We start from the raw sequence: 23520 nt of genomic DNA, 5'->3' as shown, positions 1-23520 counted from the left end.
AGCCATGTGAACACCCATGTGAACGTTCTTACCCCCTGGTAAATATGAACCATCTCGTGTTTATTGCAGGGAAAGAGCATTCACACGGGCAGTTACCACAGAAAAACTGGCATCTGATGAGTTCACACCCTAACTTACCTCGTGGTAATTTGTTCAGGTGCCCATCCCCTAAGGTGCCATTCCCAAAGAGAAGTTGGAGGACGCAATGTCCCCTTTATACTCAGAGTCAGCAGCTCGGTGGTTATGGCACCTACCCATGGGATGGGAAAATGAGCTCCACAAAGCTTCCTCTGCTCAATCCGGAGCAGGTTTTTGAACCCGAGTTTCCCAAATCTCAGCAGCACGCCCTCCCCAATGGATTAGGCCGTTTTCCAGAACCACCAAATCAATTATTCACATTGATTGAGGCTTGGCCAATGCTGGGGATTCAGCCAGGAGCCTGTGGAGCTCGGAGCACTCAGCACCCATCACAGCTGAGAGTTGGGTGGAGGTCAGGATGGATTTTGAGAGCTCTGAAGGATACACAGCAAAGTTCTGCAATTCTGTCTTTGCATGCCCCAAAACCCCATCCAGCTCCAAGCCAAGTTTTGCTGCACCTTGTCAGATATGTACAAGCCTTAACCAGGCTCCTTCTCTCCCCTGCGCTGGGATAGGGGAGATGGGACTGAGATATGCCTGTAATTTCCATACATTATTACTGTATGTCCCTGATAGCGTGGATAATAACGTGCTGTGGATCAGCCCAGCACAGGGAAAACTCTCCCTGCTCCCAGGCTTCATTTCAACCCGTGCGACCCAGCCCGGTGCCCGAGCACAGAAAATGAACAGATCTGCTCCGGTATTTAAGGATAAACACAAAGCAAACACGGAGCTTTCCTGGCCCGGAATCAAAGGGTGAAGCAACTGGAAGGATCAAGACCTAAAGGAGCTCGGAGTCTTAAGACATGAGACAAAGGAATTGCTCCAAAGCAGCACTTTCCTGGCCCAGAATCAAGGTGTGAAGCAATTTTGTAGGTTCCTGAAGGATCTCAGAGTCCATGACACAGGACAAATAGGTTGTCCCAAAATTTGTTACAGTCAAAGGAAAATTTTATGTGACTTCCAACTGTGTTTGTTGCAGAAGCCAAAACTAAGAAGAGGGATAGGTGATCTACCTATCTATGCATATACACACATGTATTATACATGTATTTAACTAATAATAAATAAAAATAAATTAAACTAATAATAAATACTTATTCTTCCTGAAGAACCCTCACAGAAGGGGCTCATTGGACTTTTCTGGGTCATGTCACTGGGAGCTTCCAGCACCAACCCACCAGTCAAGTGAGTGACACACAGCTGTGACTGGGAACCACCAAAGCATTGGAGTCCTTTGTTTTCCTTAAACCCAGTGAGGAGGTTCCTCCTCTTCATCCCTTCCTCAGCCACACAGAACAATGGGGAGATTCCTGGCATGGCCCACTCCTCTCATAAATCACATCTCAGAGTGAGGAAGGAAGGAAGGAAAGGAAAGGAAAGGAAAGGAAAGGAAAAAAGAAAGGAAAAAAGAAAGGAAAAAAGAAAGGAAAAAAGAAAGAAAGGAAGAAAGGAAGAAAGGAAGAAAGGAAGAAAGGAAGAAAGAAAGGAAGAAAGGAAGAAAAAAGAAAGAAAGAAAGAAAGAAAGAAAGAAAGAAAGAAAGAAAGAAAGAAAGAAAGAAAGAAAGAAAGAAAGAAAGAAAGAAAGAAAGAAAGAAAGAAAGAAAGAAAGAAAGAAAGAAAGAAAGAAAGAAAGAAAGAAAGAAAGAAAGAAAGAAAGAAAGAAAGAAGGAAGGAAGGAACTCTCTAATGACCAGAGGGATGGAGTCAATGGAAGACTTTGATTTCCTTTTGACTCTCTCAACCATCCAACAAAGACAGGCTGAGAGCGCTGGGATTGTTCAGCCTGGAGAACTGGGAAGATCTCACTGGGGCCTTACAGGAATTAAAGTGGGCTTACAAAAAAAGAAGGAGAGGGTTTTTTTACATCTGCACAGAGGGATTAGACAACAGAAACAGTTTTAACTAAATGAGAAGAGATTTAAATGAGATGTTAAGAGGAAGTTCTTTACACAGAGGGTACTGAAGCATTGGATCAGCTTGTGGATGCCCCATCCCTGGAAGTGTCCAAGGCCAGGCTGGATGGGCTCCTTAGACACCTGAAGCAGTGAGTGACATCCCTGCCCATCACAGGGGGTTGGAACTGGATGACGTCAAAGGTCCTTTCCAACCCAAACCAATCTGTGCTCTATAATTCAATGAAACCAAAGCTGACTGAAGGAAACAAACAAAAAAAAAATCTAAAAAAAACCAAAAAAACCAAAAAAAAAACAGAACAAGGAGTTGTTCTGTGGGCACTGAAACTGGTGAGCACTGACTCTTCTGCCTGGATTCAGGATGTCCAGGGAACATGGATGCACTCACACATGCTCACACCCTTCAGCCCCTGGGAGAACCCTACTCACATTTCTAACACATTTAACTGCCCATTTTGGTGAGATTTCCAACATTTTTCCGAACCTCTGCCAAATGAAGCTCATGGGGCCAAGAGGTTTAAATGTCATTATGGGGACAAGCAGGCAGCAGGGTAGCTTAAGCCTTGGATCATGTAGAAACTAGTTCTGAGAGATGGATTAGAGCAGCAGTGGATCTGAGAGCCCTTCCATGAGCCCCTCCTTGCCCCCAGCCCGGGTCCCCCTCTGGGACATCAGTCCCTTTGCACAAGCAATTACAAGTCTGCATAAAAACACTTTGGAAAGGCCCAAGTTTCACAGAAAAAGGGGTTAACATGGCTGAAAATTACCCAAATTACACCTGAGATGTCTCTGTCTATTCTTTCCTAAGATTAATAATGAAGTCTAACTCAGCATAGTAATGCCCAAGGCTAAGTTCATGCCTAACTTAGCACCCAGACAGATTTAATAGCAAAACCTGTGTAGAGACCTGAAGTTTAGTCAGTTCAGAGTTCACATCATTTCCCTCACTCTTCCATTCTATCGATGCCACTGTATTGTTCTGGCATCAAAGAAAATCCCAGGCACCTTTCCTGGCATCTCTAAGATCAAGGAAATTTAAGATAAACCCAACTCTTCCTCATTCACAGTAACAGAAACAGTCTGGGAATTCGAGGACCAGACAGCACAAGCGTATGAATAAATTTGTACAGATCTTATCAGCAAGGTCAGCAGAAAGCAGGAAAATGTGAAGCTCAGAAGGCAGCAGGAGCTGGTGAGTCCTGCTGCAGGGATTTCAGGATCAGGATCATGATTGGTTTTGAGGTGGTCTCTGCCAAGGTGCCTCCCCTTGGCAGCTCACTACTGGTTACAAAAAAATCAGTCCAAATAACTAAATCTTGGACAAATTATACCTTTGCAAGAGCACTTCCCCTGAATCAGCCTCTACACCGAAACACCACAGAACCCAAAAAGCAGAGACTTCTGCAGAAATGCACATTCCTTGTCCATGGCAACCAAGGGCAGGATGAACTTAAGGATTTGGGAGCGATGGAATTAAATCATCTGACCTAACCTTGTCCATGCGGGAGCCAGGCTCCCAACTGGATCTCAGTCCTGCTGTTCCCCAACACAGAGAGATCCTTTCCTCCTGAGATTGACCCTGACAGGGCTGCTGAGTCACAGCCCTCCTTGGTGGACTGCAGAGGGAGCCTGGATGACTCCCTGGGATGGGATGAGCAGCTCTGAGGTGGAGCGTGATGAGCCCAGCTCAGCAGGGCTGCTTATGTGTCAGCACTGTAAAAATATATATATATTAATTTATTTTTTTTAAACAGTGAGTCAAAGGTAAGTCTGGCCCAGCTTCTTCTCCTGGCTCTGCTCAGTGACCCCACACTCGCTTGGAATGGGATGTGGGCAGCTGCCCCTGCCAGAGCCTGTAGGAAACTCTCATTTTCTGATTCTCCTCTATCCAGGGCACCCAGCTATTTGTTTAGGTTTGTGAAAGGCAGAGAAGAAATATGGCCAGAGGTCCCATGTCCAAAGGATGTGTTTTAGCTGCTGAATTACCTCGTCCCCTGGTTAATCAAAAAGTCTGCAGCTCATTAGACAGTAAAGGTGTTGCATGTTGCCCTGCCCTTCTGATACCAGAACTTGCCAAAATAGGCTCTTGCATGCAGGGATCCAACAAGAGCCTGGTTTTCCCTGTTTCTGGAGCCCGTCTGCAGGATGGAATTCCTCAGTTTGTTCTTAGTCCCAGTGTCTGGGGGCAGCAGGAGCCACCACCACCCTCACTGCTGCTGGCTACCACCAAGGTACCCGTGGCTGTAAATTTAAACCAGTCTATACAAATCCTGAAGTCGTTTCTCTGTTAGAATTCGGTGACTCTTCTGGCCAACAGGACAATTGCAGTTCTACAGGAGCTGTTAGGAAGCTGTGCTGGAAACACCTGCCTTGTGCTAGGCTGAGCTTGACCCTTTCATTCCCCGGGAGACCGAGACTACACATTGAGTCAGCAGGACAAATGGACTCGGTGCTCCTTGGGATCACAGGCTTCCCACATGCCTGTGGGCAACTTAACCAAGGGTTTCAGTGGCCACCGAATTAGCATTTCCCTGTCTGATCCCCAATCTTCTGCTAATGTGTCTTATCTATTCTCTTTCAACTCGGTTGTTTGCCCCATCTGTCTGGGCCGTGGACTCTCCCAGGTAAAACCCTGTTCCCACCGTGCCCTCAGTCCTCTGTTGCAAGGGACTTGGAGGTTTTGCAATCAATCCACTGATATCCATGACCCATCCAGCTAGGAAAAAGCAGTGATCCAGTGAGCTCCTTCCTTCTCCAGATGATATTCCTGTTGGCAATGACTCAGTGTTAACCGAGGGCTCCTATCCATGACTTCTTCAGAATTCTGATTTAGGAGGATTTAATCCAGCCTGGAGCACGTGAGGATGGATGAGGTGATTTCTGGATTTAATGGTGGTAGAAGTGGTTGCGCCTGATTTTGCAAACCCAGAGTGGGATGGATCTCAGTTAACCCAAGGTATTTGAGAGTTAGGCTGCTAAATCTGTGCTGCTCTCTCTGTAGCATGTGAGAGGAAATAAGCACTTCAGAAAAAGCAACGGAGCTAATCCACTTTTCCTCACGCTCAGGACGAGCTGAGGGTATTCATGGACCAGTCACTGCGACCCACTGAAAAGGGGCAGCTCAATAAAATCAGCTAATGGATCATGCTGCAGCGGTAAGCCTGAGGCAAAAAGCACAAATTGTGTCAAAGCAGCTCCGCACTTCCCTCCTGTCCTTCCCCACTCAGCCTCTTGTTTTGTCTGAGCACTTCCAGCAGCAAATCTTTCCAGGGGATAACCCAACCACAGCCCTGCTCATGCTACAGCAGAGCAGCTCTCAGGGCCTGGAGTTTGGGCTGCCAGTTCCTTTCTCTGTAGATTTGAAAAACCAGCCCACGTTGTTCCATCCAGCTGGGAAAGGGGAGAGGCTGGGCTGAGCTTCCCTATCCCTAAATCCTCCACTGTAGGAAAATAATAGGATATATCAGAAGGGTGGATGAACCACCTGGGATAGTGGGAGGTGTCCCTGCCCATGGTACGGGGTGGAGCTGGATGGGCTCTAAAGTCCCTTCCAACCCAAATCCATTCTGGGATTCTGTGATCCACACAAGGACTCTGTCCTCAGAGCCTCCAGGATGGCTCCCCCACATCCCAAATCCACCAACGAGGTACCCAGCTCTCCTGCTCTGCATCACTAATGCAGCTCATTCCACATCAAATTCACCTCCATGGCCGTTCCCAGAACGTGCAAGAAATCGAAACTTCACAAGAATTCCCTTCAAATGCCCTGCTGAGATATGGGATTTTTACTCAATTCTTCTGCACCTGTGGAAAGCAACCCCAGGACTTCAAGTGAAGAGTTTTTTAAAGGTAGTTTGGTCACTAAAGATTCACATTGAAGGGTCCTCCAATGGAAACATCCTCTTTCAGCACTCCACATGTCTATGTAGAACATAAAATGCCCAGATGCTCCTAACTTTTAGGAGTATTTCAAAACCAAACCTGCCATGTCTAAAGGGAGGGATCTTTGTCCCAGTCATCCAGGATCCTCTGCCAGGCAATGGTTGGGAAGCTGGGATGGGGTTAATCTCATCCCAAAGTAAATGTCTGACAGATGTCAGATGAGCTGTATCTCATCTCTCACCGCTAACTCTTAAGGAAAGTTCACTGTAAATTGTTCAGGAAAATTTTATTTTCCCTCCAGGAGGGATAGAAACCAACCACAGATCTCCCAAAATACAGCACTAACCAGATTTTTGTATCTCTGGAGCAGCTGTGGGTCTCCCAGTAAATTCTGCAAACCTTATCTGATGCCCGGTGGTATTTCCCTGACATTCACTGGGTTTTGGATGGACTCCTACCTGTCCAGTTTGTCCCCAGCTACAGCAGGCTCAGGAAAAAAAAAAAAAAAAAAGGAATTCTCACTTGTGTCCCTCAGCCTGACGAGGATTTAGAGCTGCTTTCTGTCACGCCACCCAGCCCTGTCTAGCAACAGGCTCCATTGTTGTTCTCGTGGGGGCAGAGGGACACACTGAATGGAAGGCTTGGCAACTGTTCAAGGAGCTTCATTCCTGCCTTCCCACCCCTCTGGAAATGTCTCTATTAGGCAAGGTGCACCCCTCTGGAAGCACAAGGAGCTCCTGCTCTGCCCAGAGCAGTTTGGATTTGTCTGACAGGCTCATCTGCAGCAGAGCCCTGTCCATCCTTTTCTCCCTGCTCCATCCCAAGGTGTGAACTCTGTTGGATGATGCTGACTTCCCTGGAAAGATGGCTGTGCATAACTTTTGCCATAAAACTGCATCTTCCAGCAGAAATGCAGAGGAAATACAAACCTGGAAAGTGAAATGAAGAGGGACAGAACTGGGAAAAGGGAAAAGGGGCAAGGGTTTAATTTCAGAAAAAGCAAAGCCAAGTCAGAGGAGCTCTGGTGATGCAGAAACACCTGTGACTGTGCCCCTCTGCCAAGACAACTGTTAGGACAGGGCCATAGGGAAACCACTACAAATCTCTCTTCAAGAAGTTTTGAGATAAAGTTCTATCCCAGTGCTGAGGTAATGACTTTTGGGTGTGATTGGGGGGTGGTGGGAGGCTCTGGATGTGTCCAAGAGCACGAGGAAGATGCATTTGTGCTCTGGAGTGTCCTGGATTAAAGGTAGGGTTAAAGATGCTACAGAAGAAGATGCAAAACCCTCAGACTGCTGAGGCTTTCAGCAGCTGGGCTGAGACAGGACAAAACATGAATTTCCTGAGGAGAGGAGTGGTCTAGAGCTTTTTAGCACCAGCCTGGATGTTATGAATATTCCTGCAGCCATTCCAGTACATCAATGAGAACTAAAGAGATTATAAAACACAGGGGAATGATGGATAAAAAGTCCATGACGTGATTTGACCCATGTGAACTTATAGCTGGCAACAGGAATTATGGATTTTAACAACTAGGAAATAGGCGAGTATGGAAAGACTTTTGTTTTGGTTCTATTCTGACTGAACCTGGATGACATTGATGGAGGTACCTCTGAGGTGGCCACCTCAACTCCTCCACTGGCACAGAAGATTTCACCAGTCAAGCTCCATCAAACACCTGAGACATGAATTGCACCAGAAGAAAGTGCCCAGTTCTCAGAGAAAGGAGCCAAGATCCCCTGGCTTGGATGGAGAGACAGAAATTGCAGGTATGTGAGGGGTGAAGTGAATTCCACCCCGAGGCCCTGCTCAGCTGCCTGCAGGTGGACATGGAGTGATGCTGAGGCGCTCTGGGATTTTCCTCACTGGTGCCAAGGAAGGAACAGGTCACCAGTGGATTGTGCACAATCCCTGCCGGGTGTCTGAGGATGACCAGGTGTCACCAAGCACCTTAACCTGGCAGCAGAACCTGTGCGTGGGCTCCTGGTGGGAACCCAGGCATTTCCATTCGTGGGCTGGATGCCATTCCAGGGAGGTGTGTTTAAACTGGGAACACTGGGAATGGTGCCTGGAAACCAGGAAAGTTCCCAAAGCTGTTGTGAACCCCAGGAAATGTGAGGGTCTGCCACTCCCTGAGCTCAAGGCACTCTTTGAGCCTTCCCCAAGACACTTTGAGCCTGCAGAACCCCGTGGGAGAGGAGAAATGACCATCCCAGACACCTGGAATCCCTTGCAGGGCCAGTGATGTGGGAAGGGAAGCAGCTCATGTGCTCTGATGTGACTTTGCTGCTGAAGCCTGAGAGTGCAAAGGTGCAACAGGAGGAAAGAATTTCACACCAAGAGCATGAAGGAATATCCACTTTGGGAAAGAGCAACGGCATCGCTGCTAATAATTATCACTGTGTCCATAGAAGAGTACCTGGCTGGTTTAACACCAGGACAGGAACTGTGGTGAGGAGGAGACCAAAGGCACCTTGAACTCCTTTGATGGCCCAGTCTCTACAAATGCAAAGCTCTCTCTGGGTAGCAGCAGCTCCCAGATGGGAAGGGGACTGTGAATATGCAGGTGACAAACCAGGAAGAGGGACAAACAACACCTTTGTGATGCAGAACGATCACCCCTGGCTCCCAGGCTGCTCTTAAAAGCCGTGCCCTATGTTAGGAGCTGAGAACAAGGGAGTTAATGTATCAGCTCTCCTTCCCTCCCCTTGTTTTCTGTGAGTTCTGGTAGAATTTGGAGTGAATTTACGAGCTGATGGATTTTTACAACTCGACGACAGTGGGACTTAAATCCTGCCACTTTTAAAGGGATAAAAGGGGAAAAGAGCATGATAAATGGCAGAGGATAGATGGAAACAGTTTGCATGGACAGTTTCACGAGTGGCTTTGCTGCAGGAGCAGCCCTAGACCTGAACCAGCAAAGCCCTGATGGATACCCCATGGGATATCCATCTAAAATCCCTGGGTGTTACTCCAGTTTCAGTATTAAGCCCCTCTGAACTGTCCCGGCTCTGGGTTTTGTGGCAGCAAAGCAGGGATGGGTTTAGAGAGACCTTTTGGGCTGGGGACAGTCTTGGGGCTGGGCCCTGTCCAGCCTGGGCTGAGCACACGGACAAGACCTGTGTGCTCCGGCCAGTGCTTCTCCCCCTGCCATTTCCCCCGTATTCCAGTGGGTTTAACTGGTAATGCCACCCCCGTGCCAGCCACCACCTGGCTGGGCAGAAATCCCTGGGATTTCCACACCAGCAGAGCTCAGTGGGTGCCTCTCCAGAACCTTCTCCATCCCAGCCGTGCCCTCCAGACCTCCCTCGCCCTCCTCCCCTCTTTCCAGCCACAGTGTCCACCCCCACAGGGGATTCTCTGGGAGCCAGCCCTGCTCTGGGAAGGGAATTCCACCGCGGATGTGGGTGGGATGGGCTGGCAGGACCAGGCTGGCACACCCAGGTGTGCTGCCCGTGCTGGGAGCAGCTCGGTCCAGCCCCAAGGGAGCATCCCGAGTCCGTGCCCTCAGGATTCCCCCCCAGCCCTTGTCACTGTGTCCCATTAAACCCTTTGAAACCTGTTCCGAATCACACCCGAGGAGCGCTGAGCAAGGGCAGAGCCCAGACGCTGCTCCTGGTGGGATTCTCCTGCGCACGCAAAGGAAGGAAAAAAAAAAAAAAATTTGCTCCCCACGGGGCGTAACGTGGAACAATCTCCTCCTGCCACCGCTTAGAACCCACGCTGAGCACCAGTGGTGCAGGAATTGGTGCAGGGACTGGAGAAGCAGCAGCTAGAGCCGGGATGCAAGCAGGAAAGGGATCCCGCAGGTTTGGGATGGAGACACCCGTGAGTCAGCCTCATTTACCCTGCTGCAATCAGCAATCCTTGACTTCCTTTCCTAGGAGGCACCACAGTAAAAATTAAGGCTCCTTCAGCCCAAACCTTTTAGAAAGAATGGTCAAAAAGTCCTTTTTTGGCCAAGAGAAAGCAAGGCAATTCCCAGCCCTCAGTCCCAGCTGCCCTGGTTGAAGATGTCCCTGCTCACTGCAGGACTAGGTGACCTCTAAAAGGTTCCTTCCAACCCAGACTATTCCAAGTGCTCCAAACTTTTCCAGTGAGAATTCTCAGAGGTGTTCAAATGTCTGCAAAGGACAGGTTTCACCTCAAGGGTTACCTGGAAAAAGCTGGGGAGCAAAAGCAGTCACTTTCCTTTATCTTAGTTAGGAAAGGCTTTTTATTGGATGCAATTCCTTCAGCTAACGCTTTGAATATCAAGTGGCTGGGTTTTTTTAGGTTAATTTATCTAATAAAGTCCTCTTAAAATGGAAAGAAAAAAGAATCAATTAATACGTAGCAGAACAACACAATTTGATAAAATGAGTCTGAAAGCTGAGTAGATGAGGGATTTGGGATTTTCTTTAGCACACACCAGGCTCTCTGAGAGAGTCCCAGCCCTCCCTGAGTTTCAAGGGGGACTTCTTGCTAAAACTTTGCAAAATTTTCAGTTGCTGCTGAGAAAAAAACCTCCTGGTGTGATCTCGGTGCAGTCATTTAAGCTCACCACAACTGGACTGTGCCAGGAGCAACACAAACACCGCCAGGGTTTGTTTCCTCAGTCCCAGCAAGAAGATGGAGATGGGAAATGATTTCCCTTCCCCTTTGCACACAGCATCCTCTGCACGGAATGGACAAGAGCTGGTTTTTACCACTTAGATCTACACAGAAAATTCCCCTTGGTCCTTTTCCCTCTACTCCACTGCTTGGGTGCAAAACCCCCAGCCCAAATCCAAACTGGGGGTAGAGCTGGGATTTGAGAGTGGCCTAAACCTTCATTCTGTGATTATTGTCTGCCTGGAAAAACAGGGCTGGGTCAGATACTGCTGGAATATAGGTACAGGTACAAAAAATGCAATTCCAAGGCTTGGGACAAGGGTGGGAGAGGGATGGAGGGAGGGAGGGATGGATGGAGGGATGGAGAGATGGAAGGAGAGCGACTGCTCTGCTACACTGATGGATTTTAGCAGCTCACCACAACCTGCTGCAGGAGGGGAGGAGATGAAGATGAATTCCAGCACCTCAGCCCGGCCAATCGAGCAGAGAAGTGGGGAGATGCAATTCATACTTCTGAGCTCTAGAGATTGCTCCAGGAGCCCTGGTGCCAGCTCAGGTGACCCCCCAGGGCTCTGCCTCCCTCCTGGCCAGGGAGGGATGATCACCCCTCACTGTCTGCCAAAGCAGCCTTTGCTTTCCCCGGAGTGCAGCCTGACAGCTCGGTTTGGTTCTGCAGCAGACAAGGATTGGGTTTCTCATGGGAGCCAGAGCCCTCACTTTAAAATGGGGGCTGCTCCACCCGCTTTGAGGGGAAGAGATCCCAGAAAAGAGCAGAGAGCACAAGGCAGGAGCTCATCCCTGCACTGCTGCTGCTGTGGTGGTGCCACAGAGCAGGGACAGGCTCAGGTGCTGCACCTGAGCATTGCTGGGGTGATGTCACGGGTGTTGGCAGGGCTCCCTCGAACTTACATTTTTCCTGAGTTGCAAAAAACACAGAGGGAAAGAGCTGCTAGATCCCTTTCCCCAGCTTTCACAGAAAGGGGAAGCTGCAGGACACCGCAGCTTTGCCAGCTCCATCCTGCACGGATAAGAGGAAATTGGTGGAGCTGCTGTGGCCAGTGCTGGGCTGTGAGAGCAAGGGCAGGTCACAGGCAGGGAAACACCTCCATACACATCCCCACATCCTTCACATCCTCTCCCAAAGCCTGGCACCTCCACGAACACTGCTCACTGGATAATTCCCGGTTTTTCATGGGGCTGATCCCATCCCACCCCACTCTGGGTGTGAGAGGAGCTCTGAGAGCAGCACAGGGGACAGGAGCCCCTCCGCGCCCAGCAGGACAGAGGAAGGGACAGACACTGCTGCCACCACATCAAATCCCAGCCAGTGCCTGTTGTTCCATTCGAATTCCTCTTCCCATCCCTCTTCAGGCACGGAATTAAACCACACACATCCCAAAGCTGCCTCACACCCAGGAAAATGATGCCAGTCAGTTTTTCCTACAGCAAAGGGGTCTCCCTGTACTTCCAGTTCACCCGGAGGGCCTCTCCTGGGATCTTTTCCCTCAGGAGCAGCATCCTGGCCTGCAGGAGATTAAGATTCCCATCATGGAAGCTCTGTGTTAATTTTTATTGACTTTTTTTCCTCTCCTGAATTATTTCTGCCCACTGGCTGTGTTCAGACCAAGTCAGGCCACTTAGCACGGATCAAAAAATAAAATAAATAAAATTAAAGACTTTTTTTTTTTTTTTCCCTATTCCATGTGGAGTCGTTCAAGGCAGTGCAAGTCAGCTGGAAAAAGTTTCAATTCTGTCCATGCTGCTCCTGTGACTCCCCACGGACCCCAGGCTCCCCCAGGACAGGGAACATTTAACAGGTTACATTTAATCCTCCCTTACCCATGAATTTTGCTTCAGAACTCTCTCAGGCTTCCTTTGCTCATTCCAATCTCTCAGTTTATACATATACATATATATATATAAACAAACAAAAACATGAACTTCACTAACATAAAAAAAAATAAATCTGATTTTTGGTGTTATTCTGACCCCCTGGGTGTGGAAGTTGATGCTCCCAGGAGCTGCTTGAGGCTGAGCACTGCACTGGAGAAGCTCCTGGGGCTCCTGTGGCACAATAAACCCCACCAGCACATCCCTAAAACTTGGCTCGCCAATCCCAGTGGGAACCAGTCCCTCTTCTCTGATTATTTTTTAAACCATTCTTTTCAGAGGCTCTTTTATCCCAGTCTGTAAATGCATTATTTGCTGATTTTAAGGAACTCACGGAGCCTCCCCCTGCCAGTATCATCAGGGATGGAGTGTGGGAGCATCGCTGCTCCAAGGGATCCTTTCCCTTTTCCTCCACTGAACTTTTCCCAAAGCTCCCAGGAACGTGGGAATTTGCTTGGTCTGATTTAAACAGGTGCCCTGAGCCATGGTGGGAGCAACAATTTTAACAGCTCAGCCAAAAAAAGAAACTGTGAGAGGTAGACAGAACTTACAGCAAGACTTGATCCCCCTGACAAATCCACATTTCCCCCAATTTTGCGACAACAACTAACCAAAACCCACAGGAAAATATAATTTCTCAGTCCCTGCTTTTTTTACCGATTTTCTCAAAGTGCAAATATCCACAGCTCCGTGTGCTTTAAAGTGAGTTGATGCTTTAATTAGAAACGATTAGTGGGGAGGGGGACACAATTTGGGGGTGGTAAATGAGAGGTTTTCTGCTCCAAACACCCAAATCACCGTGAGCTTTAAACAGAGATGGTTGGGATGGGATGGTTGCTGCTTGGATGAGCAGATTAAAAAATTATCAGAAAATAAAAAAAAAAAAAAACAACCATGCAACAACAAAATAAAAGAACATAACAAAATTAAATTAAAATCAAATAGAGCAGCACGGTCAGTTTGCTAAATCTGGGGATGGCTGGGCTGGCCTAGGAGAAAAGGAACTTCCCTGCCATTGTTGGGATGTGCATCCCGGGGACCCCAGTGCCACCTTCCAGGCTCCCATTCCCACATTCCCAGGGCTGCTCCCCATGCCCAGCCACAGGGCTGGGGGATAAATAAAGAGGGAAAGGGATGGGGGTGAGAAAAGAGGGAAAGGGATGGGGGTGAATGAAGAGGGAAAGGTTGGGGATAAATAAAGAGGGAAAGGGATGGGGGTGAGTAAAGAAGGAAAGGGATGGGGGTGAATAAAGAAGGAAAGGGATGGGGGTGAGTAAAGAGGGAAAGGTTGGGGATAAATAAAGAGGGAAAGGGATGGGGGTGAATAAAGAGGGAAAGGTTGGGGATAAATAAAGAGGGAAAGGTTGGGGATAAATAAAGAGGGAAAGGGATGGGGGTGAATGAAGAGGGAAAGGGATGGGGGTGAATGAAGAGGGAAAGGGATGGGGGTGAATGAAGAGGGAAAGGGATGGGGGTGAATGAAGAGGGAAAGGGATGGGGGTGAATGAAGAGGGAAAGGGATGGGGGTGAGTAAAGAGGGAAAGGTTGGGGGTAAAAAAAGAGGGAAAGGGGGAATTTGGGCAGCCAATGCAACAGCTCCCGGCTTCTCCCCGACTCCCCCACCCCAAGCAAAGCCTCCTTTGCATTTCCATGGCCTAAGGGGGGTTTCTCCTTGCGAAAGAAATGTCTGAAAGCGCCGCTCGGCACCGGGGAAGGACGGGGGCAAAAAAACCACCCCCAAACCCCAAAGTGCTGCCGCTGCTCCCCCCCGCACACACCTGATGGCCCGGCTTGGGAAAAAAATCTCCTGCCCCTCTTCCCAGCTCCTTTTTCCCAGATTTTCCCCCCTTTTTCCGCAGCTCCGGGGACCGGGGGGACAGGGGGGACAGGACCACGCTCCCCTCGCCGGGTGACAAGCGAATATTTATGTCGGTATTGGAGGAATGCGTTCCCTTCTCCAATCAGGAATGCGAGCAGAGTTTCTAATTATAAGTTAGATGGTGGCTGGGAATAAAAGATTGCTTTTTAATGACTCCCGTCCAGGTGCTCTCGCTGCCTGTCTTCCCAAGAACACATTTGCATTTTATTGCTTTTTTTTTTTTCTTCTTTCCTTTCCTTTTTTTTTTTTTCCCCCCCCACTCTCTTTCTTTCTCCCATCCCAACGAATTCCCTGCTTTCAGACATACCTGAAATAGTTGGAGAGGCTGCTGCCTTCAACACCCTCACCTCTGCACCGCCGGACGGGGGGGGGGGGGAACCGCGGATCCCGCACCCGCGGCGGGGGGAACAAGGATTAAACGCACTTTAAAGATTAATTAGCAGGAGGGGGGGGATGATTTTTTTTTTTTTGGTGGGGGGGATGGTGCTGTCGGGAGCTGTTCCCCCCCCGGCTCATCCCGCGGAGCCTCCCTGCGTTAGGGCTTCCCCCAGCCCAATTACCTCCGCGGGTAATTAGAGCGGATCGTGCACTTACATGCCTTGCCCAGCACCATTTGCTTTTCGTGGGGGAGCGCTGAGAGTGGGGAAAGAAAAAAAAAAAAAAAAAAAAAAAAAAAAAGCTCTTAAAGGCGTAGGGTGCAAAGCGAAGGGGGAAAAAAAAAAAAAAGGGGGGGGGGGTGAAGCGGCCAGCCCCCCTCCCAAAAAATTGCAGCATCCCGGGGAGAGGAGACGCCGATGCCGGGAGCATCTCCCCAAATCCCATCCCTGCTCTGCCTTCCCACAGCCCGGCTTGCGGAGCCTTCACCTTCCTCTTTTTGCCCCTTTCGCTCCCCTATTTTTATTTTTTATACATACATATATTTTTTAATTTACCGCTTAATATTCCTTAAAGCGAAAGCGCGGAAAAAAAAAATAAACACCCAAAAGTTTTTCCTCCTTTCCCCCCCTTCCTTCCACCTGACTAGCTCGAAATCACCTTGAAATGCTCATGTCAACTTGTATCATTATCTCTTTAATTCAGGCAGCGCCTTTTGTTCTTCACAGGAGAGGATCAAAGCACTCAGAAAAAAAAAAAAATAACTTTCCGATCGCTCCCTCTCGCTCTCTCTCCTTTACAGTAGGAGAAGGAGAGATCAGGTATAACCCAGTCAAAATAAACAAAGTGAATGCATAAATAAAAGAGGTGAAATGCAGGTTCTAAGAACTTGCTGGCGCTGGAACAATCCCACCTCTTTAGCTGAGTGGCAACGAAAGGAGAATTTCAAGTCATCTTAAGCGCAGGGGTTGCAGAGAAAACAGAGGAGGGGAAAAATAAATGAAAATGAGCGAAAAAAAAAAAAAGGAACAAGAATAAAACTTACCACCAGATTGGGTAACTTGACAGAGCCTGACTCAACCCACAAAGAAACAGGAAATATCCAAAAGAGGCCATTGATGAAAAGTTGTCTTTCTTTTTTTTTTTTTTTTTTTTAACCAGAGTTGCCAAAAACCTTCCTTTCTTCTGAGGCAGGATGATTATTTTAATAATAATAATAATAACAATAATTAAAAAAAAAAAAGTCAAATGAAGTGAACTCAACCCGACCAGGTAAATCCTCTCTTGCTTCCTCTACTACTCTCAAGGAAAAAAAAAATCTCAGAGAGGTAAAAAACTCTTCTCTCAGCCAAGACACTGAAGGCAAATATTAAAAAAAAAAAAAAAAAGAAAAAAAAAAAAAGAAAAAAAAAGTTTGAAGTAGCTCTCTTAAAAAGGACCCAATCAGCACTTATTGCCAAAGGGAGAATTCTGATGCTTTGGCTTGTTCTGTCAATCAGGAGCGTGAAGTCAGGAATGAGCTAATTGCAAGGAGATAGTGTTTTAATACTCATTAGGGGGCACGTTGGCCCACAAGCCAAGGGATAAAATGTAGTTTTAAAAAGGGGAAGGAAGATTTAGGGGGTTTAAATAGACAGGGGGGACCCCTGTGGATTTGGGTAGCTATAACAACCTGCCCGGATTTCACTCCCTGGGTCGAAGCTACTAAAATGCAAAAAAAAAAAAAAAAAAAAAAAAAAAAGTGTGAAAGTGTTTTTTTTTTCCCCCCCTTCTTCTTTGAAAAATTATTATTTTCTCAATTTTCTCCTTCTTGCCAGTCTGTCTTCTTCTCAAAGCCGCATTTCCTCACGGGCACGCTTGGGATGCATTTGAACCAACTTTCTAGAAACTTTCGGTCGGTCTCTTTTTTGGGGGCTTTTTTCCTCCTTTTTTCATGGATAAAAAAAAAAAAAGAAAAAAAAAAAGATGATTTCCACCCAACCACGCAGGCACCCCCCCCCCCCCCCCTTCCCCACCAGTCCAAGCAGTCGCAGATCCAAGAGCTCCACTGAAGACATCTGCTAAAAAATCGACTTCTTCCATGCAAATCTCCAAAGGGATCCTTCAGATCATCCCAATTTCCAGGAATCCCAACCCCGGACATTGGGAAGGCGCTGCCGCTGCTGAACGACTTCATCCACCAGATCCACCCCACAGGGCACCAGTAATTGAGCTTTTAAAATTTTTTTTTCTTTCTACATATTGTTCCAATTTCTCTCTTTTCAGCGCCGGTGGTGGGGGGTGATTTCTGCGGTCCCAAAAATTCCGCTTTTTCTTTTTTTTCTTTTTTTTCCCCTTTTTTTTCCATATTTTTTTTCCCCCCCCCATGGGGTGGAAAGGAGGCAAAAAAAAAAAAAAAAGGAGGGGGAGGGAGGAATCATTATTAATATTATTATAAATATGTAGCTCCTCGATTCCTGGTCCGTTTTCGGATTTGCTGCTCCTCTGGAACATATTGGTTAAAGCTGGGGCTGGGAGCAAGTGTCACCCACAGCTGACAGGCGTCCCCTGCCCCTGGCTCATTTGAAAGGGGCTGGAGACGAGAAAAGAGGGGATGGAGGCACTGCATGAGCGAGGAGATATTTTTTCCCCTGGAATAACAACAACGATCCTCTTTTCCATGGTTTTTAATTTTATTATTATTATTATTATTATTATTTATATTTTTTGGGGTGGTTGTAGCTGCTTGCTGCCTGTTATTATTTTTTTTTTCCCCCTGGGTTTTGTCACTTTTTTTATTTATTATTTTTTTTTAAAAGGATTCAGCGAGCTGGAGGGAAATTTATTTATTTCTTCGACTTGCTTTTATTTTATCTGCGAATCAGAAAATTTCTGTGGCTCGCAGGGAACAAAGAGAGGTACAATTTTTAATGACTTTGTTGCAACCCTGCATTAGCTCAAATCAAAATGCGCTTTCATCCTCATTAAGAGCCGCATTTATATTTTCCCTTAGTAGGGAATATTTCTATTTACACACACAGGGCTTTACATGCATATATATAGAGATATGTTTGTGTGGAGCTAGATGGAGAGATATATTCATTCTGGCGAAATTATACTAGAAACGCAGTTCATTCGGGGATATTTAAATCATCGGGAATTTGGCAGGGGTCGGGCCCTGATTATTTTCTCTCGGGTTGGATGACAAGCGATTGCAAATGTGAGCTCTGGCAAGTGCTCCGAGATTTAATCGCTGAGCGGAGCCGAGCTCGGGCTGATCCCAGCGGCTTCCAGAGGGGGAGCGGATGCTCCGCGAGGCTCTCCCAGCAAATCCCCGCGGTGTTGATGCCGCAATTATAGCGAGGGTATTAAATCCATCCCCCCCCACCTCCTCCTTCAGCATCTCCCCCGCCCTCCCGGAGCAGCCGAAGGGGCTGGAGGAGGGAGTTTTATTGCATAAGGTGGGATGAGGGAAAAGGAGGAGGGGTGGTGCGTGTGTGTGTGAAAAATCATCTTAAGGACTTTCCCTGTGTATTAGAGAAAATCCCATCCAATTATGGCATTACTGGAAAGAACCAAACACCGCGGCTTTCAAAGGAGGGGATTTCTCCGTCTTTTCAAGCGGAGCTGCTCACGCTGCAGACTGGAACACACACACTCACACACAGCCCGGGTCCCGGCTGAGGGCACGAGGGATGGGGCAGGACACACATCCCTCCCGGGGACCGACATCATCCCCCTCCTTTTGTTCCTGGGGAGAGCTTGAAAACGTCTCCCGAAGCCTCTGCCCCTCCCTCCAGGAAGCACCAGGCAACTTCACCTGAAGGGACAAATTCAGGCACTCTCCCTTTCCCCCTGTCTGCTCGGCAGCTGCTGCTCGGGGAGGATGGAGATAATCCAGTTTGTCAGGGGCACGCAGAGAGAGGGAGATGGGATGGGATAATGGGGTGGGATAATGGGGTGGGATAATGGGATGGGATAATGGGGTGGGATAATGGGGTGGGATGGGATAATGGGATGGGATGGGATGGGATGGGATGGGATGGGATGGGATGGGATGGGATGGGATGGGATGGGATGGGATGGGATGGGATAATGGGATGGGGTAAAGGGATGGGATGGGATCAGTGGGATGGGATAATGGGATGGGATGGGATGGGATGGGATAATGGGATGGGATAATGGGATGGGATGGGATGGGATAATGGGATGGGATCAGTGGGATGGGGAAGCTCCCCCCCAGCAGGGAATCACTGCTGCTCACTCTGACACCAGCAGTTTTCCATGATACTGATTTAAAAGGGTTCTGGGCTGTCTAGTGGTTATTCCCAGCCCCAGGAATGCTCCTGGTGATTGGTTATCTATTAGCAATTTGAATTAATACTGCTTCTTCTTAATTGATCTTGAATTAATATTACTTCTGAACCTTCAAGGGGTGGGTTTTGCACCTTTGCAGCCCATTAAAGCGGGTAAAAAAGCTGCCACGGGCCTCAGGGAGGTGACACTGCCAGCTGCCCATATCTGCAGGGTTTTCTCCCGAGGGCTGATTTAGGGCCAGGCTGATCCATTTTTTCCCCAACCACTCGTGCATACAGGTTGTGATGGGCAGGACCTGGCCCTCAGTGCAGGGACAGCAGCGTGGCTTTGGTTGCTTCTCTCCTGGGTTTGCTCATCAATATCCAGGGAGTTTTGAGGGGAATTTCTGAGGGGAGAAGGTGCTCAGAGAGCTGTGAGTGCTCCTGGGAAGTGTCCAGGGCCAGGCTGGACAGGGCTTGGAATGACCTGGGATAGCTCGATAGGATGGGTTGGTCTAGAAGGTCCCTTCCAACCCAAACCATTCCAGAATTCTGTAATTCCACAACAACCCTGCTGCAAGAGCAGGAGCTGGACAACTCCAGTGACCCAAGAGGCGCAGGGGAAAGGGGATGGGAGGACACGGACTCGTTGTCACGGGGCTGGAATGCCTTGTGAAGGCATTGCTGGTTCTGTCCTGTTTACTCACCCCGATGGCGCAGCTGGCATCTTCAGGGGCCACTTGAGTGTGACAAGAGAGCTGGATTTAGAAACGTGAGCGATTCCCAGAGCAGGCAGCCAGCACAGGGAACAGCTGCACTCACCCACCCTCAGAAAAGGCACATCCAGGGTGCTGCCATCCCAGAGAAGGCTGTGGAAAGGGATGAGGGACCAGGAGGGAGCTTTGGAGGGATCCAGACTGGTCACACACTTCTCAAATACCCCCTGAGTCACTTCTCCTGCTCTCCTCCCCCCTGGGCCCTCCATGGAAGAGGTTGGCCATGGCTGCAGGATGGGAAGATCACCCTCATGGAGAGACAACCAGAACCACCGAGGGCTCCTTGTGGAGAAGAAGGTTTTGTTCAATTTTAGCAGAGGACACCAGTGTGATTCACCCCTTCCCTCCTTCCCATCTGAATTCCCACTGGTAAACGCTGATCATTTTTCTGCTTCTGCAAATTTCAGCTGGAATTGGCTCTGGCTGGGCTGTGGTTGATCTTGCCCACTCACAATTTGCTCACTCTGTGCCTCACTCATCACCCTCTGCTCTCTAGGGATGGCACTGGGAGAACACCACAGCCCGGTTTTCCTGCTGTGCCCAGAAACCCAAACTGGCTCCTTGGGAGCACTGGGGGCACAAGGAAATCCCCACCAGGCATCTCTGCAAGCCTCCCTAAAGCCAGCCCTGCTGTGCAACCCCCAGAGCACGTGGGAGACCCAGATATCAAAATATAACTACACGTCTGCCATCTTATTTAAATGAAATTATCCAAAATGCCAGGATTCCATATTCCTGGGGCGAAGAGGTGGCCACGGGCCTGTTGGCTTGTGCCATTTTAAATCTTTCACTTTTAAGGTCCCTAAAGACAGCGATCCCTCTCTGCTGTGTCATCCCCACACCCAGCAGTCACAGCAGCACAGAGAGTGACAATTTGGCCAAAATCCACCTCAGCAGGGTGGGGAAGGAGGCAGGAGATGGACAACACGTGGCTGGTGATGTGACTCGGTGGCAGAACTGGTGACCAGGGGGGTTGTGGTGCTAAATTCATGTCCCCTCACCAAGATTCATGTCCCCAGCTGTCCAGAAGTGGAGGTTGCTGCTATGCTGGAGAAGAGGTTTTTTGGTTTTTTTTTTGTTTTTTTTTTTTTTTCCTGAAAGGATTCCACCTTTCCTCTTCCCCCTGTCCAAACCTCCTTGGCTGCCCGGGGATCAGGGGAGACCTGAGCAGCTCATGCCAGCCTGTGGAGGTGGGGTGAGCTCCTGCTGGAGCTGCATTCCTGTGTCTGGGACCTGCTCTGGACTCCTGGATCTCCAGGGAGCTGGAGCTGGCTGAGATGCCCACAGGCCATCACCCCTGCCCTGAAGAGGCACTGATAGCACTGAGCAAATCAGGGGCACATTTGGGCGTGTTTCTCAGCTCTTCAGGCTTCAAAGAGATGTCCTGAGCTGGGAGGGGACAGCAGACATGAAAGGGAACAGCAAACCTTTGACATTGCCCGAAACACCCCTGGCTGTGGCTGTGATGTGCCCAGGTTGTTCCGTGTGTAATTGGAATTTTGGCTGCTCCTGGATTCCCATTTAAAAAATTCTGTCCAGTTGTATTTTCTCCCGATCTCAAGGCTCCTCAGGGAAGTGGAGGATGGCTGAAAGTGTAAAATCCAGTGATGAAATGACCCCAGGAGGGCAGGAGGGATTGGATCTATCAGCGGGATGGAGGCAGAGCACCCAAAGAGCTGCACTGGGATGTCCCGGAGCAGAGCAGAGCAGATCTGCCATGGGTGTGATCCTTTCCTTTGGAATTTGACGCACAGACTTTCATATTTCTGCTCTCCCACCTTGGGTGACATAAATGTGGTTTTGAGGAGGATTCCCTCTCATGCTTTTTGTGCCTCCAGTTTTCCCACAGGCACCAGTGCTGTCTCTTCCTTCCATCCCAGGCTCTGACAAGTGTCCTGGCCACCAAGGAGCTGCTTGGGGATGGCAGAAGGTGACAAAGACAGGGTTTGCACGGGGGGTGGTGGCTCTGCTCCTGCCTTTGCCACCACTCTGGGATGTGGCTGTGTCCCTGCTGGATTCCTCTCCCTTGGATGGTCACTCCTCTGGGGCAGGACACCTCTCCCGATATTAAATGACTCAAGGAGGAACTTGGGGCTCTCTGCCACCTCTCCCTGACGCCTTCCCTCCATCTCCTGTCCCCTGGACGCCGGAGTGAGGCACAGCCACCTGCCCTGCCATTCTCCTGTCACCGATGTAGCTTTGGCCCACCTAGTGGTACAGCAGGAGAACAAACCTGGAGAGGGAAAAGGTTGGATGGAAGACGCACCCGGGACATGGGGCTCTGCAGCACCAGGACTCTGCTTTCCTTTCCCCACCCCAGAGGAGCTGCCAGGGACCAAAAGAGGGGATGTGTCCGTGTCCCTGGTGGTGACACAGGGTTCTCAGAGAGCTGGTGGGAAGAAGGATTGCAGGGACCTGCCCTGGAAGGTGATGATGAGGATGAATGATGGGTGCTGCCTCCTCTCCTCTCCTCTCCTCTCCTCTCCTCTCCTCTCCTCTCCTCTCCTCTCCTCTCCTCTCCTCTCCTCTCCTCTCCTCTCCTCTCCTCTCCTCTCCTCTCCTCTCCTCTCCTCTCCTCTCCTCTCCTCTCCTCTCCTCTCCTCTCCTCTCCTCTCCTCTCCTCTCCTCTCCTCTCCTCTCCTCTCCTCTCCTCTCCTCTCCTCTCCTCTCCTCTCCTCTCCTCTCCTCTCCCATGGGTGTCCAGTTCCATCAGCCTGCAGGAGAGTCAGTGCCAGATCTCATCCAGATAAACAAGTGTTTATCCATCACAAGTGTCCAAGGCCAGGCTGGACAGGGCTTGGAGCAACCTGGGACAGTGGGACGTGTCCCTGCCATGGGACAAGGGGATTTTTAATGCTCCTTCAATTCCTCCTAGGATTCTGTGACTCTGTGATCTTCTCCAGAACTTTCCACAACCTCCTGGGGTCATGGCAAGGGGAATCAGAGCTTGGCTGATGGCGAGGGAAACTGTCCCAGGTGGTCTCCAACAGCAAAGTCACTTTGTGGAGATCACCCTCTGAAAAATGATAGCCTTGCAGGATGATTTGGGATCTTGCTTAGGGGATTATATTTGGGGAAAACTGATTTATTTTGAAGGCAAACCAACCATGTGAAGTCCATAAGGAGCAGTCCTGCCTTTCTGGAACATGGAGAAGTCCAGAATCATAGAGAAAATAACCCCAAACATGAACTGAGGACCCTGACCAGTGGCAGCTTGCCTCAAAGGAAATCCAATAAATGTAGACATGACCTGAGCCCTGCGTGTGCAGTGTGTGTTTGCTCGTGTGGAACCTCTCCAGGCCAGATCCAGATTAAAAACCCATTAATCAGCAGTGGAAGCTGATAACCTCTAGGGCCCCAAACCTGCTGGGAAGTGTAGAAACAACCATTCACAGGAAGCTGGGCGCCACTAACTGAGGAAATATTTCATTTTTAGTATTTCAATGAAAAAAGAGAATGAAAATAATGATAATAATAATGACAGTAATACTAATATTCATCGCCTGCTTGCTTTGAGAGAAGCACTTTAGGGTCAAGTATTTTGGCTCCTGGGGGCAAATCCTGCACCCCTCATTGGACATTTCCCTATTTCCCAGTCTCAGCCCCTGGAGGGATGGCAGCTTGTTAAAGGGACCAGTTCCTTGGAAGTGAAGAGATTTTGTTGAGTGGGATAAAACGTCCTTTGGGGGTGCTCGTTATCTGCCCCTTTCATTAACTACTTCGTTAGCTACCTTCACTTAAATGCCCAAAATCAGGAAAGATGAAATCCAGCATTAATTGGAATTAGATGATTTTTA

At 48.8% G+C, this 23520-nt stretch overlaps 1 protein-coding gene across 1 annotated transcript in view; it reads right to left on the bottom strand.

Moving 5' to 3' along the window:
• Positions 1 to 16653, bottom strand: part of WNT3A (Wnt family member 3A) — an 86761-nt gene extending 70108 nt beyond the window's left edge. The window contains exon 1 of the mRNA XM_062505741.1: positions 15719 to 16653. Within this exon, the coding sequence (XP_062361725.1) occupies positions 15719 to 15789 (71 nt within the window). The 5' untranslated portion in view covers positions 15790 to 16653. The remainder of the gene's footprint in view (positions 1 to 15718) is intronic.
• Positions 16654 to 23520: the final 6867 nt, after the last annotated feature.

The sequence above is a fragment of the Cinclus cinclus genome, chromosome 1, assembly GCF_963662255.1.
Source record: "Cinclus cinclus chromosome 1, bCinCin1.1, whole genome shotgun sequence".
NCBI classification, from domain to species: Eukaryota; Metazoa; Chordata; class Aves; order Passeriformes; family Cinclidae; genus Cinclus; species Cinclus cinclus.
Note: the sequence above shows the minus strand (reverse complement) of the source record. Positions and strands in the feature narration are given on the sequence as shown.